General features: G+C 31.9%; 1 protein-coding gene across 2 annotated transcripts in view; it reads left to right on the forward strand.

Moving 5' to 3' along the window:
* Mccc2 (methylcrotonyl-CoA carboxylase subunit 2) overlaps positions 1-19,398 on the forward strand; it is a 100,037-nt gene that overhangs the window by 51,753 nt on the left and 28,886 nt on the right. For both annotated transcript variants that reach the window (XM_035358029.2, XM_085827444.1), the window contains 2 exons: positions 3,195-3,308; positions 12,480-12,544. In XM_035358029.2, the coding sequence (XP_035213920.2) occupies positions 3,195-3,308; positions 12,480-12,544 (179 nt within the window). The remainder of the gene's footprint in view (positions 1-3,194; positions 3,309-12,479; positions 12,545-19,398) is intronic.

Consider the following 19,398-nt stretch of genomic DNA (forward strand, 5'->3'; position numbering starts at 1 on the left):
GTCTATCCATGTAGTATGTGTTGGCTGTCCTGAAAGGTAAATTAATTATGGAACCACTTGGAAACACAAAAATTTTCCAATTACATATGACTTATGATTACATAAGTAGTTTATATTTATTTAGTAGCATACATAAGAAAAAAATGTGTGCATTAAATTTCATCATAGTATGTCATCATATTGCTAGAATTAGTTTCATGATTATGCCAGAGAAAATTGCCTGAAGTTTGGAAGTATTATTAACTAATAATAAATAAACTTAGAGGGAAGAAGCAACATTAAAAGATATGAATAATCTTAAAATAAAGTTAATTACTTAAAAATTGAATTACAATAATATAAAATTTTTTGGCAAACATTGTTTTATAAAATGGTTAGCCTAGATGACTGATTACTGTTTTTTTATTTTACTGCAAAATGGCAAATAAGGCATTTGTTAAAAAGAAAGTGTAAAAGATTTCGCAATAAAATCCTAGTATATGCAACAACAGCCTAGACACGATCTTGAAAATTGTCACCAACACCAAAATGATGGATTTACTGTTCCTCAAAATGGCACCAAATCCAGTGTACTAGGATTAAACTGATTTTGTTTTTTATGTGAATGGGAAGGTATATTCTTTAGTTTGACATGCACTAAATATGCACATGTGAGTCTCTCAATTCTCGAGGTTACTGGAGCCTCGCTTTGCCTTTCTAAAAGACAATCTTATTGGAGCTGTGAAAATTGCCTCTAGGCCAGCTGCTTGAATGATGCTCACGCAAAACAGTTTGCAAGAAAGTGATTGATTCCAACATTGGCACAAAACTCGCTCTTTTGGGGATCACCATATGAAATTCCCTGACTTTTCCAGATTTTGACTAAATATTTAAATTCCCTGACTTTTCCCCAATTTTTTTAGGTCAATTTTCGAATTCCTTGATTGTTTTCCCCATTTTTCAGGTAGTGTGGTCTCTGTAGAGGAGAGTTCAAGAGCATTCTGGCATATTGTTCGGTTAGAAAAAAAAATCTGCCGACTGAATTAGCCACGCCTCCTTAATTTTTCAGTAGTATTTTACATCCTGTGATTCATTACATCTGGAATGTAAAATCTCTTGACAGTGATCGTGAAGTTATGTCTCTTGTACTGTCAATTGAAGCAAATTATTGCGTCTGCGATGTCAGACAATATCGTGTGACTCATTGTAAAAGCTTGAAAACAATGACTTACAGGGATCACACACATGATTTTCTCATCCCTGTTTCTCATCGCTGGAAAGGTATTTCCTCCACCATATTAAATGTATGCTGGAATATTATTTGTTACCAGTTAACTTTTTCGTATCTTGAGATATCATTTGTCATCCAAGACATTTTTCATTTAGAAATTTTGTTTGTTAACTTATGTTCTACTGTATATTCAACTTCACCCCAGGGGTTGACTCAGGGAAATCCCTGGAAAGTACTGGTTAGGATCTGTACCTAGGCAGTCTCAACCACGGGGGCAAACAAACAAACTTCACAGAAAGCCTGAGGGTCCTCGGGACAGAGTAAGGCTCGGCAGGGACCGTACTGGTACTGCCTTGTCTGTCCTTGCTCTGTGGGGTCGCAACATGGTAGATTGTTCATGTGGCGGGACGGCACTTAATTCTGATTGGCGTTTAGTGGCAGCCTTAGGACAGAAGTTGTCTTGTTCATTCGAGTTGTATATTCAACTATTACTTCAGTGGAATAAAATGAATGTGAACTCTTCCAATGAACATGATATTAGGCTAGTTTGTCTGCTAAGCTTTATGAATGTGAAGCACATTTTTTTAAAATCAGAATTGTCAGAATACCTGATATATCTAGAAGTATCTAGGCAACTTATGTATCCAGAAGTGTCTTGGCATATTGTTTATTTGTGCAAGAAAGTAAGGAATTGATGCGATGATATTATGACTTTTACTCGGATTACAACTACCAGTATATGAGGAAGGCTATGCACTAATTTTTTTAATACTGCAATTGGAAGTGAATACCATTCATGCAAAAGAGCAATGGTCAAATTTGTTTTGATATCAGGTGAATTGGCATGTCTGGCAGCTGATATTCCAGTTTGTTCTTAGAGTTGAAGCTAGAGCTGTCAGCAGATCACTCATTTTTCAATATCCATATCAATAAAACAGTTTTGTATGGGTATACTTTTTTTTTACATAATTATGTTCAAGTAGGAATAAGCCCATATCCAAGTTGTTGTCACCATATGGATAAAACAGAATTGTTTAAAACAAGCCTAGCTGTTGCATTTTCAGCACTTGAGGAAATCAGTATAATTAGTGTGTCATATAAATTAAACATATTAATACCTTTATTTAATTGTTGCTTGTGAAAACAAGTTACCTGGTCTTTTTCATAAATTAGGGCCCTGGGCAGCTGCTTGTTTTACCTATGCCTGGAGCTAGACTTGGTTTAAAACACTTAGATAGATTTCTGTGTTCAGATGAATCTATGAGCACAGAGGACTGAATCGAAATTGGGAGCCGTAGTTAAATGGTGACCAGCAAACTTTTAGGGATGTAAGAATACTTTAAATAACGTAGCTTATTTGATTACATACTGTTTTTTGTAGCAGTTTTATTATTTTCCCCCCAGCCGGTTGAATATACTGTTTTTAAAAATAAAAAAAAATAATATATATATATATATATATATATATATATATTTTTAGTTTATTTTATTATAATGATACAAAATGTTTCAAAAGATGAACAGATTGTAGATGTGAATTAAGTGAAAAGAATTATTTCCTAGTGCAGCTGTAAAATCATTTTAAAACTTTTATATCTAGGTTACATTTTTTATTGCTGTATTTATCACATTCGCTTTTAAAGTGATTAATTTTTGTGCATTTAGATTAACTAAAAAAATAGTGAATGAATGAGCAAATCCATGGTAATGAAGTTTTTTAAATAAAAAAATTTTAAATATTTATGTATAAAGATATGATATTAATAAAAACATAATACAAATATGAAATGTAATGCAGAAGTTGTAATGAATTTTGATAGAAATGGGAGTCTTTTGTTTTTATAACTTACTTTTAACTTTTTAAATAAAAATTTAGCTGTTGTTACATGACAAATGATATCAATTTTGACTTTTAGCCTCTTTTGATCATTTTTCATTTATTAATAATGAATGTGTGACTTAAAATGCATTTCACTATTCTTAGATAGCTGTTGTGATGGGCAGTTGTACTGCTGGAGGTGCTTATGTTCCAGCAATGGCTGATGAAAGCATTATCGTTAAACAGCAAGGAACAATATTTCTAGGTGGCCCACCTTTGGTGAGTTATTGAATGCTTATAAATTCTAACTAATATTTATTATTTCTATTATTCCTTTGTATATAAAACCATCTTAACAAATTTTGACATTTAAAATAGGGTAATGCAGATTTTGGCAGTTATTTTAACTTGTAGATAGACTGTTAGATGTTTGTTTCTTTACATCTCAGCTCTTTTCTTCCTTGTTTTGTGTAAGTGGTCCTGCCAACAAAATTTGAAATCTGATATTTTTAACAAGAGTTCCCATGCAGTAGTTATAATATTTACAGAGTTGCCAACTCTCCCGATTAAAGTGGAAGACTCCCGATTTTCGACTGCTCTCCCGCCAACCTGATATACAATATATTTTTCCCGACTTTTTCTTATTCTTAAAATTTCTTACGAGTTTTATTGGAACTTGGCTTAATCCATTGTTATATGAACACACACACACACACACACAAAAAGAGGGGCGGGGATTTTAGACGTCTGAAAGCAATTGAATTTTTTCTAGATAATATCTAAAACAAAACCTTGTGAATCAGATGAGAATTTCTGCTTCAATGGGCATCGAACTCCACTGCGTGTCATCTGGCATATATTAGCCAATGAGCATAAAGCAAGCTCAAGGCTGTTATTTGGATGTTTTTTAGTTATTTCGTTCATCTTGTACTGAGTTGTGCGAGTACACGTGCCTTTGAGAAATAGTTTTAGAAATTATCATCTTTTGTTATGTCTGTGAGAAAGGTAAAAAAACTTGTGTACGTTTCAAAAATCGTACACAGTTGACTTTCCTTCCATTATTTCCCCAAGGAAATGTAATAAATTTGCGATGTGTACCGTCTGTTGTTGCAATTTTTTGATTTCGCATGATAGAAGGGCGGATGTTCTCAAATATGTGCGTACACAAAAACACAAGGACAACATGAGTTGTTTTGAAAAAACGAAAAATTAAATTTTTCTTCGGATACAAAGGACCGACCCAAAAGTTATTAATGCAGAATTTTGGTTCTCTGCCTTTTTACTGGAGCACAATCTGCCACTGAATGCATTGGATCATGCTGCAGCTTTATTTAGAAAATGCTTCCCAATAGTAAAATCACCAAGAAATACTCAAGTGCAAGGACCAAAACATGTGCATTTGTTAAAAAAATGGGTTTGAAAAATAAATCTTCAGTTATTGATTGCAATAAAACAGCTCCGTTCTGCCTCTCTACGGATGGAAGCAATAATACCGATTCAAAACTGTATCCAATTGTTGTTTCTTTCTTTAATTCAGAGTCTTCAGAAATTGAGTGCAGTTTACTTTCTGTCCCCACTTTAGAAGGACATTCGACAGGCTTTAATATAGCACAGCTAATTATTAAAACTTTAAAAGAAAATGCAGTCCCTCTGGGTAATTGCTTAGCACTTGGTGCCGATTAATGGTAGGCTTGAAGACTGGTGTTGCAGGCATTTTATGAGGTGCACCTGGCACCTCTTAAATTTAGCAGCTGAAAAAGGGGCAGCTTCTTTTTCCAATAAATGTGGATGAACACATTGTTGATATTTATTATTATCTTGAAAGGACTTCTAAAAGGAAGGAAAAATTGAAACAGTTCCAACAGCTGCATAATACTGAAATGAGAAAAATTTTTAAATGTGTGTACACACTGGCTGTCTTTAAAGAAATGCTTATCTAGAATCCTTGATCAATGAAACCCACTTGTATTTTTTAAAGAAGTAAATGCTTCGAGAGTTAAGATAAAAGGCTCTATTGAAAGTTATAAAATACCTAAAGTAAATGGAGATGTAGTTACTACTTCCATTGTTAAAAACAGCTTTGAGAAAATTAAAGTAATTTCTGCACCATTCAGCAATTCAGCTGGCAGTTTTGAAAATAATACTGCAAAATATAAGCATAAAGCTGATACAAATTTCTCTCAAAATAAAAAAAATTTCTCAACACACGAAACATTTTCCGATTACTGTAAGTTTATCTCGTGAAGAACGAATATTTATGTTTTTTCCTTCGGACCTTAACAAAGCTTTTTGCTTTTTTTTACAATTCATTCTGCCATCATTCGATGATATTAACACAGTTCTACAAAGCAGGATTCCATTAATTCATGTTTTGCAATCAATGATTTATGATCTGTTTAAAGACATTTTATCAAGGCTTGTAAAACCAGTCTGTGTTTTGTCTTGTAATTATTCTATATATGATGTGATTTATGGTGAAATAGAAAATCAGAAGAAAGATGAAGATTTGGTAATAGGAGCTGCAACTACAAAAGTAGTGGAAGAACTTTCAGAAGAGGACAAAAATAAGTTTTATTCTTCATGTGAGAAGTTACTTCTGTTGAGTATGTGATTACATACTACATAAATTTCTAGTCAACGACGAAGTGATTTTGCATGCTAAAGTTGCTGATGTTTCTGCTCTAGCAAATGCATCTTTTTCTGATATAAGGTACTTTTTGAACAGATTTCATGTGTTACTTCATTTAGTCATGAAAGATAATGATATTGATGTTGCCACTGATAATATTGCAGTCGCAATTTTGCAGTTTACAATAAGGAAACTTGGATGAAGTTAGAAAATCAGCTAGGATTGACACCCAGTGGAGTTTAATTGGAGAACCGAAAGGTGCTGATGGAATTTTAAAATATAGTGAACTGTCTAGAATTATGTTGGCCATCTTGGCAGTTCACCATAATAATGCAGAGTGTGAGAGGATTTTCAGTGTTGTTGCGAAAACGAGGACTAAATGTAGATCTAATATTAGTCATGACACACTAGAAAAACTTTTATTAGTGAAAGAAGGCCTACGTGGCAATTGCCATGAACAAAATTATGAAGTTTCTTTCTTAACGAAAGCAAAATCTGCCACTGTTTATAACGTTTGTACGAAAACTGATTAAAGTGTCTTTTTTTTCTTAAACAATGCAAGTAATAAAAAAGTTTTTTATGTGTAAGGTACGTTTGTGTTGCTTGCATTTAAGAATGAGTAACTATTTAAAGTTAATTCATTATTAAAAACTATATTTTTATCATTTAAAAAGTCTTTTTAACATTGTGAAAAATCTCCTGATTTTTGAGTGTCATAGGTTGGCAATGTATTTATCAATTATGGGTCGATAGTCATAATATTTATCCATGTAGCAGCATGTTGTAAGGTATTTCTTCCGCCTTCCTAGCGTGTCTTCGTGGTGTAGTGGTCAGCACACTGAACCTGTATTTCAGAGGTCCATGGTTCGATTCCTGGCAAAGGCAATTTTCATCTCTCTGGCTTTTCCAATTAACCTAATGTCTCTACAATGTTATTTTCAAGTTTTTGTTAAAAAAGGAAAATTTGAAAATAAAAATTCAACATAAAGCAGTTGCTTTCAAAATGTAAAAATTCTGACCTTGCATTTGTTGTAAAAATAATATTCCCCCCTTTTTTACTTCCTTGTAGGAAGGAAAAGGAAGTGGAGACAAAGCTAATTTCATATCATATTCTATAACATTTGAAGATCTGTAAATGCATAAGCATTGATCTTGTTGGTTAAAACTAGAAATAAATATAAATATCACTAGCGGGCAAGCTCACCAAATGAACAGGCTGCAGCCAAAGCAAAATTTATAAGTTCTACATACCCCTGAAAACAAATGTATGAAAACATTTCAGTGTAAAAGAAATTAGTTTATTCTTTCCAAGCAACAACTAATACGTAAATAATTTTTGTATTGCTAAACTAGGAAACAAAAAAATTCAACATTTCGCGTTAATGCATATGACGTTATGATTTAAATTTAATGTAATGTAAGAACATTTTTTCAATATTAATTAAATAATTAATGGGGAAATAACATATTATATCAATTATACTAACCTGAAACATAAAATTGCCAACAGCGGCTATTTATTTAAAATGCTGATGTTGTAAGAGAAAATTTTCGACTTACAGTGATGGCACATGCAGTCGCATGCTTTCTTCAACATGTATATATGACCTTATATAATAATAATATGTTTAATGTTTGGCAGTTTTATTTTTACTTCATATTTTATCAAACTTACAAATTTTTTATTAACAGAGTAGTGGCCAGACTTTTTGAAATAAAGCAGATTTTTATTTCAAGCGTGCAAGACTGTTGCCAATTGAAAAAATTAGTGCAAAAATTACCATTTTTCCAAGTTTTTAATTAATAGCATAGCTAGTTAAAGTCATTCGACAATGAAAATGGTCGAATACTGCAAAATATAAGCATAAAGCTGATAAAAATTTCTCTCAAAATAAAAAAAAATTCTCAACACATGAAACATTTTCCGATTACTGTAAGTTTATCTTTAAATTTGGATTTTAACATCGAATCTATTGATATGCTTCCCTCGAATTTTTGGAATTCAATGCTTCCCTCGAATTTTTGGAATCCGGGACTCAACTGAACTCCTCGCCGCTCTTGAAGCTCAACTGTTGGCCGTACTGGAGGAGATAATGCCACAAACAAACAGACAGACTCACACATATTTTTATCATATAGATTGCATGAAAATCGTGGTTATATATTTTTAAATTTTTACTTGAGAGTGCTGTGAATAATGCAAATAAGTATAAATAATTCAATGAATTTTTTCAAATGTGTTTCTGTAGACAAGGACATGCATAAAATCATCGTACAGAGAACTTTTATACGGTGAAATTATACTTTTAGAAAGTACTGTTATTTGATCTTTGTAGGAAAAAATTAAAAAATTCTAATAAGTTTTCTGTGCTGTATTATTTCTAGATCAATCCATCTTGTATGGTGTGCATAATGCTGATGGCATAGCTAATTCGGAACTAAACTCAAAATTTCAAGAACTAAAACCTTTCTTGGTGAGCTTCCATATTGGATACGTGCACGCTTTAGCTTCAGCTGCCTTGCACCCAAGATGCTATTTAGCTCACTGACACTGACTCTTAACCTCTGCTATCTATTATCCATGGTTCTAAAAATATAATCTGCATAAAATTGTGGGGTGTATAGGTGTACAATGAGGATGTGCAATGAAAAGGAATATGTATCCTAAGAATTAGTTATCAAGGAGTAAAATTATTTGTGGAATTTGCGGCTACGTCTGTTTTGAAGTGTCATCTTTCTAACTACACAGTAAAGCTTCTCCAAGTTACAATGCAAAGAACCATCAGCAATCTGTTGAAGCTTTCTACAAGTCATCCTATTACATATTATATATATATTTCTTTGCCATTGTATTTTATATTTTTAATGGTAATTTCTATTTTTAAGGATTATTATTTTATATGTGCAAGACATTTTCATGTTGGGGTAATCACAAACTTTGTGAGCTTGGCTTGTAAAGATTGTATATAACTTTTCATTTTCATTTTGTTTATTTTATTATTTTTTCTTTAATTGCTCAAAAGGTCATGCAGAACAAAATATGATCTTGTTCTCTTGAATTATTCAGGTTTTAATGTTTCAGATCCCCTTGAGAAATTGGTCTGAAGCATAAAAATATGAATAATCTAAAATATGTTATAAAATTTTAATATGATTAGTAAGTTCACTTTAAATAATTCCCCCCCCTCCTCCAACAAAAAAATTGTGTGGGATCATCTTAACTTTTGCTTCATGTTTTTAAAATGTGATAGGTTTCTTGTAATACATTTTCAGATTTTCCTAGGATGGTTTAGTCTACTTCTACTAAATTATTAAGTTAAGCCTTTTGGATATAGATATGTGTATGTGTGCATATATGTTCTCCACGAAAGATCTCTTTTTCAAGCTATGAAATTAGAGAATTAAATATTTTGCATGAGGTAAAATACTGAAGCAGGAAAGATGAAAAATAAAATTATCCATGTTTGTTCTTATGCCTAGCATTATTTAAATGCATTCTAGATCAAACTGAAACAGAACTGTTGAAACCCATATAAGTACATCAGGGTGTAGAAATGGAATTAATACATAACAGTCAGTTTAATGTCAAGTTTGATACCTCCATATTCCTTTTGACATGCATATTCCTTTTGTTCCTTTTCCATATATCTTTTGTCCTCCATATTCCTTTTGTTTCTTCAAAATGTTCATATATTTAGAATAAAGGGAAAAATAAGTGCAATAAATTGATCTGTTTGAAAGCATTTTTAGCTTTTGATACCATTTCCTATTTTTTCTTGTAAAAAATTTAAATATTTTACAAAGAAGTTAATTCAACATGCATACAAATTCTCTTGAAAAATCCTGGAAAACAAAGGGAATAAAAAATTATCAGCAAAAAGTCAAGGAAATTATAAACTCTTAAAAAAAATTTGAGAAAATTGGAACCTTTGTCACATATGTCGAGATAGATTTTTTGCTTGAATATATTGTTCCAAATAGCATTAAAATGTTTATAGCTGTGTGAGAAACTTCTAGGACTTCATGGATCTACAGCCAAAAATTTAGGAGCTACTTGTGCTTAAATTTGGATTTTAACATCGAATCTATTGATATGCCAATAAGTTGTTCCTTTATCATAGTACTCAAATGGGTTTTTTTATCCATTTATATTTAGTTTTTGCTTAAAAATATGCTATTATAGTTTTCTTCAATTGAAAAAGGTGCTCCATTGCACAATTTTTAGCATTGTCGTCTAAGTTTATTTCATTTTCCGTTATCAAACTGTTTAATTTTGCAGAATATTGCATGTAATTCTCTTTGACATATAATGACCATATGTTAAGTTTAAAAACTAATTTATAAATGGTATCTCTATATTTTATAGTTAATAAATGAAAGTTATTGTAATCTTTTAAAGTTTTCTGGAAGAAATTTTTTTCATAGATGTAGTTTTATCAACTAAAATGATTCTTTCCACGTATTATTGAGTTTCTTTATAGAAATGTAAATTGCCTTTCTCTATAAAAATGTAACTCTTTTATTAGAATACTTAGAGTTCTGAGTGCATTTAAGAAAGAAATAAGTGAAGTAACTTAGTTACCACATTGTGTTATTTATTATATTTTATAGTAAATAAAATTTATTAATTAAACACTTTTACCAGTTTGATATAATTATAATTCTTAACTCCTCAATTTTCTTTTAAAACACCTTAATAGTTAATAGTGAGTAATATATCATTATAATTTTCTTTGGGAATATGAGACTTTTATATTTCTCTTTAAAAATCTTATTTTCTTTTCTGAATGGTATAGTTGAATATCTTCTATGAGTATTTCTTTCATATACTTTACAGTGAATGAGATAAAATAGATTTTTTTATAATTTAAGAAATGTCCTCAGTTACTTTATTGTGTTTTTAGTAAACATATAAAATTATTGTTGTTCAAATTAACAGATAACTAGTTTAGTATATTGGGGCAAGGAAATTATTCAGATCTGGCTTGGAAAGTAAGGGAAATTAACAGTACCAGAAATCATGTATTCAGTGGAACACAAATATGCAAAGCTTTTTATTTCAGGGAAGAATATGTTTTAAATTTTTATGCTGAGCTGTTCTTTTTGGTGGAAAACATTTGTGTGCTTGTTAAAAAATTTATTAAAAACATTATTATTAAATATTATCTGACAATCTATCAAATGAAATTACCATTTATTTTCCCTACAACTAGTTAAAAAATTTAAAAAATATAATGTTAATGTGCATTATCAGATGTTATGCAGTGTTAATGCTCTTATTTTAAAAGCATTCCAAAGTTTTGTCAATAGAAATCTATAGTTAATTTCTTTCCATTTTCTCATCATTAAGTTATGTAGGAATTTATCATCCATGCAACCTCACAAATATCCATTCTACTAGGCATAAATTAAGCAACTAACTAAACAATCTAGATACAGTACCTGTACTTAGTAATTTATTTTTTAATAATATATCTTATTGATATAATTAATAATGCATCTAATTCATGTTATTTATAAGACATACCTTATCAATGTTTAACCATCTGCCTCTTAACAGTAATTTACTTTTTTCCATGCATTTCAAATCTATTATATTTTTAGCTGTTAAATGTTAGTCTTGAATTTATTCTGATTTAGGTTTGCATTCTCCTCCCATAGACTGGTCATTAAAAAAAAAAAAAAAAAAAAAAAAAAAAAATCCATTTTAGTTGCCAGACTGTATATTTATGCTGTATATTTTTTGTGAAGGCAAAAAACAGATTTAAAAGAAATCTTTATTGTTGAGGAGTTATGGTACAAAAAGTACCAGTACTTGAAATGTTTTATTAATTTTCTCTGTTAATTTATTGTATTTACAAATCCTTTGTCTCTGACTTCAGCCTTCAGTTGTAAGGTGTTAAATTCAATTTATTAATAAGAAACAGTATTCAAATTCATGAATATATTTTTACAGCAAGAGGTTTTATTGCACATTTGACTCAACCAGTATTTGAGTGATTAAGACTGCTTGAATACTAGGAGTTTGACCTAGGTTTGATTCCAGGTGAACAGATTCATTGTTTGGTTGGTTTTCATGGTTTTCTTCATGTGTGATGGAAATTCGAGCCAATTCTCTTTAACAGCTCTTCTGAAGACATCTTCTCCCTTAGGCAGATAACCCCCTGTGTGCTTTGCTGTATTCAAAGAACCTAGCATAACTTTATAGCACATTCAGTAAGTTCTTTGACACGCTGCTTTAAATTTATCGGAGGTCATTAGCTGGAAGTAAACTGCCAGGGTGTTTCTTATGAATACCAGAAAACAGTGGAGATTTATGAGATGGTTAATGAATGATTTATTTTGAATATAAAAAATGGTTCTATGTACCAGCTTTTCTCTGTAGCTGTGATCTTTTTACTCATCAACATTGAAATTTTGGTTCAGTGTGGACAGTAATGGTAAAGTTTTGGTTCAGTGTGACAGTAAAATCATTGTGGGTGTGTATCCCTTCCTTCAGCAATGGTAGTTTTTAATGTAAACTCCTTCAAGATGTATTTTTATTGTGTGCATAAATAAAAATAAATCCAAGATCGCTACTTCATTTTGTAATTTAAATAATTAAGCCACTTTAATAAAAATGTTCAGTTGTTAAAGTAGCTTGTAGAAACTAAGCACTTGTATTCTGTAATAATAATTATGTTGTCTTTTGTATGTAGTACGGTTATCTCTATATCTGTTAGATTACATTATTTATTTTGACTTGCATCTTACTTGCAGACATTAGTGATTCTGATGTAAAAAAATTATGATATTTTATAATACAAGATTTATTTATCCAGGTGAAAGCAGCAACTGGAGAAGAAATATCTTCTGAAGACTTAGGTGGTGCTGATTTACATTGCAGGTATAGTTTTTCTGTCTTGTGTTTCTTTCCTTATGTCATGATTAATAGCATTATGAATAATATGTTAGTAATGCTCTGTTTGACGTTTTAAAATTTGGTAAAAATTGATTTTAACACTTAATTATGGGATATTTGTAAAAGTAAACACATGTTTTTAATTGTGTAACATCACTTTGAAGACCCTTCAGTCATGTAAAAGCAAAGAGAAAACTTACGATATCAGCAGATATAAATCATGATTTTATATTCTTAAAATAGATTTCCTGATTAACAAAAAGTTAATTAACCAAAATGAAAAATGTAATGCTATATGTAATGAGATCTTTTTCCTTGCTTTAATTGGCAGAATTAATCTAGCATTTACATTTTTTTGCTCCCTGTCATTAGAATATTTCAAAGTTTTAGTTGTTAAACTTTTTTTTTTTTTAAACAGAGTGTTAGTAAATGACTAACCTCTGTGATAAAATTTTGCAGATGGTACTTTTTTTTTTAAAATTATTACCAAAGGAAATGAGATCATTTCTAATTTATTGAAAAACTTATCTATAAAAACAGGCATTTTTTTTCCTTTCCATCATCTTAGTAATGATGGTATGAACAGGAAAAATAAGATGCATGAAATTAACAAAGTAAAAGTCTTGCGTTTGTTGTAGGTTTTAACAAGACTATTAATTTCAAGGGCCAACAGGACAAGACATTTGCAATGAAGGGAAAGCCACAGCTGTATTCATACCCAACATGAGTAAAGAGAACGAGAAGGTAGTGCCATCTGTCAGCAGAAATAGTAACTAAAATTGAAAAATTAAGTTAATAGAATTTTAAAAGCATTAAGAAGGATTGGATTGAATTTAAAGTCATTAACTAAACAAGATAAACTTTTGCTAGTGTGAAAAGTTTCAGGAAAGTCCAACTCACCGAAAGAAAAAGCTTTTTGGATAATTTTTGCAGACTCAAAAGTCAAAATTATGATTAAATTTCTATGATTAGCTTTTGAAAACTTGTCTATTTTTTGGACACAAGATTTATATCCTTGATGCAAAACTCTAACACTCTTTTAGTTTGGCCGATATATCTCAAACCACAATGACAAAATATGCAATGAAGTCCCCATGAATTAAAGTCAGAAATGACATCTTTAATAATCAAACTAAGGATTTTATTGATAGGCAAAACAATGATTTGAAAATTGAACTTTTGGGGAATTTGCACTTTTGTAACTGACAGAAGGATGAAATGGAAGCACAACAAGGTTATTAATGTTATTTCAAACTGTGGAACATCTTCTTTAATGACAAGATGAACATTTTTCAAAGGCCTTTATCAATGACATGGGGGGGGGAGACTTTGGTCAGGTTGTCAACTGATCTCACATAATTGAGTTCATTAGCAAGCAAAAGCTCAGAAAAATAAACTCCAGAAGCGTGAAATATATAACAGTAAAAAGAAGCCAATTGCTTTGATAGGGAACATAGGCTTTGATGCTTTGATGGCAAACAAATAGAAAAGGGTTTACCATAGTGCTGAAATCAGATTCATTGCAGATAATAAGAATATCAGGAAAGAGAAGGCCGTTGTCAGATTTAGTTTTAAAAGTGAACTGGATGGAGTCAGTTGAATTTATAATAGATAAAATCTGCGATAAATCTTCTTTATTACCACCAAAAAGTATGAACTTGTCATCTGATTACGAATTTAGAGATGAAAATATGGTTTTTCAAATAATCTGACCTCAAAATAGAGCATCAGCAAGTACGGGACTAAGAAGATTATTCATACCTAATCCTTCAATTTAGCAATAATATTCATTTTGGAAAATAAAGTAGGTCTGACTCAAAGAGACTTAAGTTAAAAGAAATTAACTCTTCAATTTCATTATGTGCAAAATATAATTCTCAAAGTCTAGTTTCAAGACATTTTAGTACTCCTTCGACTGGAACATTTGTAAACAGTGATTTAACATCAAAAGAAAACATAATGATGTGCAAGAGAGAAATATGTTTAAATTTAATGGCGACTTCAGAATAATTTTTTACATTGTGAATAATGTTAGAAAGCAAAGAAGAAAATATGGAAATGAAGTATTTGGCCAAAGGATCTGACGGCTTTTCCTAAGCTGGAAATTAGAGGTCGAAAGGAAATTCCAATTTTGTGGGCATTAGGGAGAGCATAACACCTAGCACAATTATTAAGTGATTTTTTAAACTGAGTTTGGATTAAATGAGAAGAATTATCAGCTGCTTTTGTAAAATCAGAAGATGGAGGATCTTTAGGGATCGAGCAGTATGGGCCTTCAGTTATCAGTTTTGTTACTCCATCAATATATGTGTATTTGTCCATAATAATGATCTGTCCGCCCTTATCTGCTTCAAAAATTATAATAAATTTCACATAAGGCCTGTATTTTCTTTTGGTTAAGATTCAAAACAAATGATTTGTTATTAAAATTCTGTTATGAATAATTAAGTGGCAGATTGTATCTTTTTTTGTTTCTGAAATTTTAAAGAATTTAAAAGCCTTTTCAATAGGGGCAATGATTTGAGGATTTCAAGGTTTAGATGTAAAAAGTTGAAGATATATTTTAATACTTTCATCTGATCCTCCGAAATATTATTATTAAAGATATTAACATTGGGATCAGTATTTACAGTGGGACGATTAAGAAGATGGGTGTGACTAGCTGATTGGGGTGTGAGCCTTTGGAATTTAGGAACAAAAATTTTTTTTATGGCATTGACAAGGAGTATTGATTCTAGATCAATACTTATTATCAAATGAGGAAAAATTTAAAGTAGAATTGCCAATTTTTAAATGATGATCATATAATTAATATTTAGTTTAAGACAAATGTATAGAATTTTATGTGTATAGTATGCTCTTTGTGATTATCTTCTTATTTATTTATAGCAAAATTGCCTTTTTAGATTTATATTTGGGTACTTCAAAAATAATAAAAGAATGATTATATGCATCTCTAGGTTTGGGCAGGAGAACTGCCTTGTCACTGTAATATTTTAGAGTAGATACTAGCAGGCAAGCCCGCTAGCTGAGCTTGCTGAAGCCCGCTTTCGTTGGCCTTTATTCGAAAGTTGGACTGAACTACCAGTGTTCATATCTAAAAGATTTCACATGTTAAATTTCGCCAGCATTCGAAACTTGGACCGAACTACTAATACAGTGATTACCGCTCAGCCGTTAATGCAGCGGGCTGCGCCGTCTTTCTTTTGGCAGGATTCGAAATTTGGGCCGAACTACCAGTGTTCAGCGATTTTACCTGAGTTGCACTCGCTGTATTCATGTATGCATCCACAAGATACTGCGTACACGTTACACATGCGGAAAGTCACGAAATCACCCATACAGCCAGCCCATTCACCAGGATTCGAAAGTTGGACCAAACTACCAGTGTCCGGTGATTTTAACCGGCTTTATTCGCGTATGCATCCACAAGGTACTGCATAAACATTATACCTGTGAAAAATCATGAAAACACCCATGCAGCCAGTTTGTTCGCCGGGTTAGAGTAGATATGCGATGATAGCTAATCCAAACTCATGTTTCAGTACATGTGGATTTCTTTGTTTTGTATTTATCTATCATTTTGCGTCAACTAAAATTATATAAATATTGACCTTACAGACTTTTGTTTTCCTCATAAATTTAATTGTTTCTTATAAAATAATCATTTTCATTATTATTTTATGAGTATAACAGTACTCATGAGCTGTAAAATTAAACCAAATAAGCATTTTTCTGTCAATTCATAAAGTCGCAATCAGTTGGAAGCATTTCATGGGGTTGCGGATAATCAGAATGTATCAAAAGAATAAGCCTTAAGTGAAATATCAAAATTCAGTAATGCATGCCTCAAGGAAAATAATAGTTTGTCAACATAGGCAAGCATGTTCAGCAGTCAATCAAAGGAAAGTATATTCATTTAAAAAATTCTATGCAACTTTTTTGTTTTTCTTCTTCTTATATTGCCAAATTTTTCTCGAGAGCTACTTGCATTTCCAGAGCTTATTTATGCATTCACAATTTGAGAACTGGTATATCAAATTAATAAACTTAAATTTGTTAATTTTAATTTAAATTACTTATTAAAATTTTCCATTTCAAATGAGCGTGTATCTCTTTGTCCTGTAAATAAAAGTTGAAATTATGAAAGGAAAATATACTAATATGATGATTCATAGATGAAGGTTATTGAAATATTTATTTTAATGCAAAACATCTCATTACAACCTAGTATTATATTAGTTAATTAAATAACCTACCTGCATTGATTTTTAAAAGATATCAACTTCTTAATATTTTTTTTGGTGATTTGATAATTCGATTAGCTATATTAAATAATTAGTGTACACATATCCATTGATGTTCAGGATAGTTATTGCCCAATAGTGAGCAGTGAAATTGAAAACCATTTGACCAACTATCCTGAACCGTAATGGATACACAAATTTACAGATGGCTCTAGAATGAATAATGCTGCTTGCGCAGGTGTATACTGCAAACTGTTGATTCCAGTGGGTCAACATTTTTCAGACTTTGATGCAGAAGTCTTTTATTTTTGTGTGTGTGTGGGGGGGGGCTGTGTCTAATTTGAAATCTAGAATTGAGTTTTTTACAAAGGCCATCATTACATTCTTGTTGATTCTGAGTTGCCTATAGAGGGAATAGCTCTTCATCTCCACTCTGAGCCTCCTCTTGTGTCAAAAATAAAATGAGATATCAGAGAACTAAATAGGAACAGTGAAGCAGTAGAATTTCAGTGGATGCCATCCCACATCGGTATTGATGGCAATGAAATCGCAGATCTCTTGGCAAAGAGGGGTACAGAGTTATTTATTTAGAGTTCCATTCCTTTGAATTCCCTTAGAAGAAGCATACGAGAGAATCTTTTGGCAGCTTACAACACAGAACTATCAATTTAATTGAAGGGTAAACTCAATATCAGGAATGATTGGAATGAGTTCGTTCGCAGGCCATGTAAGAGAGGTTATGGCTAATTTCAGATTGCATATAGGGCACGACTGCTTATAAGGTATTTCTCCCGCCTTCCTAATGTGCCTTCGTGGTGTAGTGGTTCTGCACGCTGGGCCAGTATTTCAGAGGTCCGTTGTTCAATTCCTGGCGAAGGCGGTTGCTGAGTTTTCATCTTGCCTGCTTCCAAGAAACCTATTCTCTCTACATGCTTAGCGGAACATCTTAGTAGAATAGGCATACTGACTCGTAGCACTTCCCCAGTGGAGCGGTGTTTGGTACACCAGGGTACCTAGGCCGAAGGCCCTACCCCTTGTAGAACAGCTAGAAGTTTCGATTGATGACAGGAAATAACCAAGATGAGGACCTAGAATAGTTGTGAGAAAGAAAAATATAATTACACAACATAAAAAGTACTTAATCTTGGGTTACGAGAGCTGTAAATTCTGCCGAAACAGGTAGAAAGCGATAAGCTGGTACGAACAGTCCTGCAAATCATCGAAAAGCGCGAGATTCGAAGGTGCTAACATCTGATTCGCTGGAGCCAGTCATGTGGGAGGTCACCCTCCAAAGAGCTGACCCCGAACGATGCTGCTTAGGAATCCTGTTAAGGGACATTGAAGCGATGTAGAACAGTTGAGAAAGTTAAAGATTCTCCTCGACACTGGAATGCAGAACTCTAGAATTCTTCTTCAGCAATTTTCATTAGGTAAACTGCAGCTTTGAAGCCGATTGAGAGCTTTTCGGCAGTAGTTTTGGCTTTCTTGATGCTTGTGAGTAGTTGCAGTATTTTTTCGATGAGATCCTGCAGTTTATCTTCTCGGGGCCCAGACTGACCTTCATCATTTTCAGCTGTGCGTTGACTTGGTCTCCTTTTTAGCACTTCGCTGTAGAGGGTACCTCTAGCTAAGGGTGTTTTGCCATCAGGTCCTTCGTAGAGGCGTGAGAACATATCCACAGTGGGAACATATAGTCCTATTTGTAAAACAGACACTATAAGTAAGCAGTTCTTGCTCGTCTGTCCAGACCTTGACAATAAGTAACAATATAGTGGTGATGTTCACCAGTTGTATTGGATGGCTAGGGAACTGGTTGTATGGTTGAACTGGTAAGGGAACTGGTTCACCAGTTGTATTGGATGGCTAGGGTATTGGATGGCTAGGGTCCTGAGCACACAGTTGTTTCACCTCTAATCACTGAGGATTTTTTAAGATTTTAATTGCAAAATTTTTACCTCTTAATTTTTTTTTGGTATTATAAAGATTTTAGTGCTGTAATTCTTAAGTATTTTAAAATTTTTGTGATGTAATATTGATTTTTTTTGGGGGGGGGTTAAGGGTCCTGATGTAAATGGATTGATTTTCGAATAAAGCCGTAAGAAACAACAATATTAAATAATTATTTAAACAATATATTCTCTCATTCAGTGCTTTATATGCCTCACCAGTGGCTGAGTTTTAAGCCTACTGAATACTGATAATTCAACCCAGATTTGAACTTGGGCAAAAAAGCTGGTTTCATGAATAGTTTTATAATTTTTTTCCATGTGTAACGTAAATACAAGCCAGTTTCTCTTAGAAGGTCCCCCACAAAGGCATTTTCCTTAAGCAGATAGCCCTTGTATGTTTTGCTTTAATCAAATAATCTAGTGTAACCATGATTGATTTGATTTGGTATTAATTTTTTAACATTGGCATAATAAAGTTTAAGTGTTACTTTTAGTTACAAAGTATAATAATGATTTTATGTCTTTGATGTATTACTAGATTTTTATTTTGAAAATATTTGATTATGAATAAGAAATTCAAAATATTCTAAAGTAGGGTACAATGTGTACCTACTTAAAAATTATTCTTATTAAACTGAGATTT

This window comes from Stegodyphus dumicola, chromosome 12 (genome assembly GCF_044657685.1).
Source record: "Stegodyphus dumicola isolate Sdum_Otavi_A_Nest chromosome 12, ASM4465768v1".
Classification (NCBI taxonomy): Eukaryota; Metazoa; Arthropoda; class Arachnida; order Araneae; family Eresidae; genus Stegodyphus; species Stegodyphus dumicola.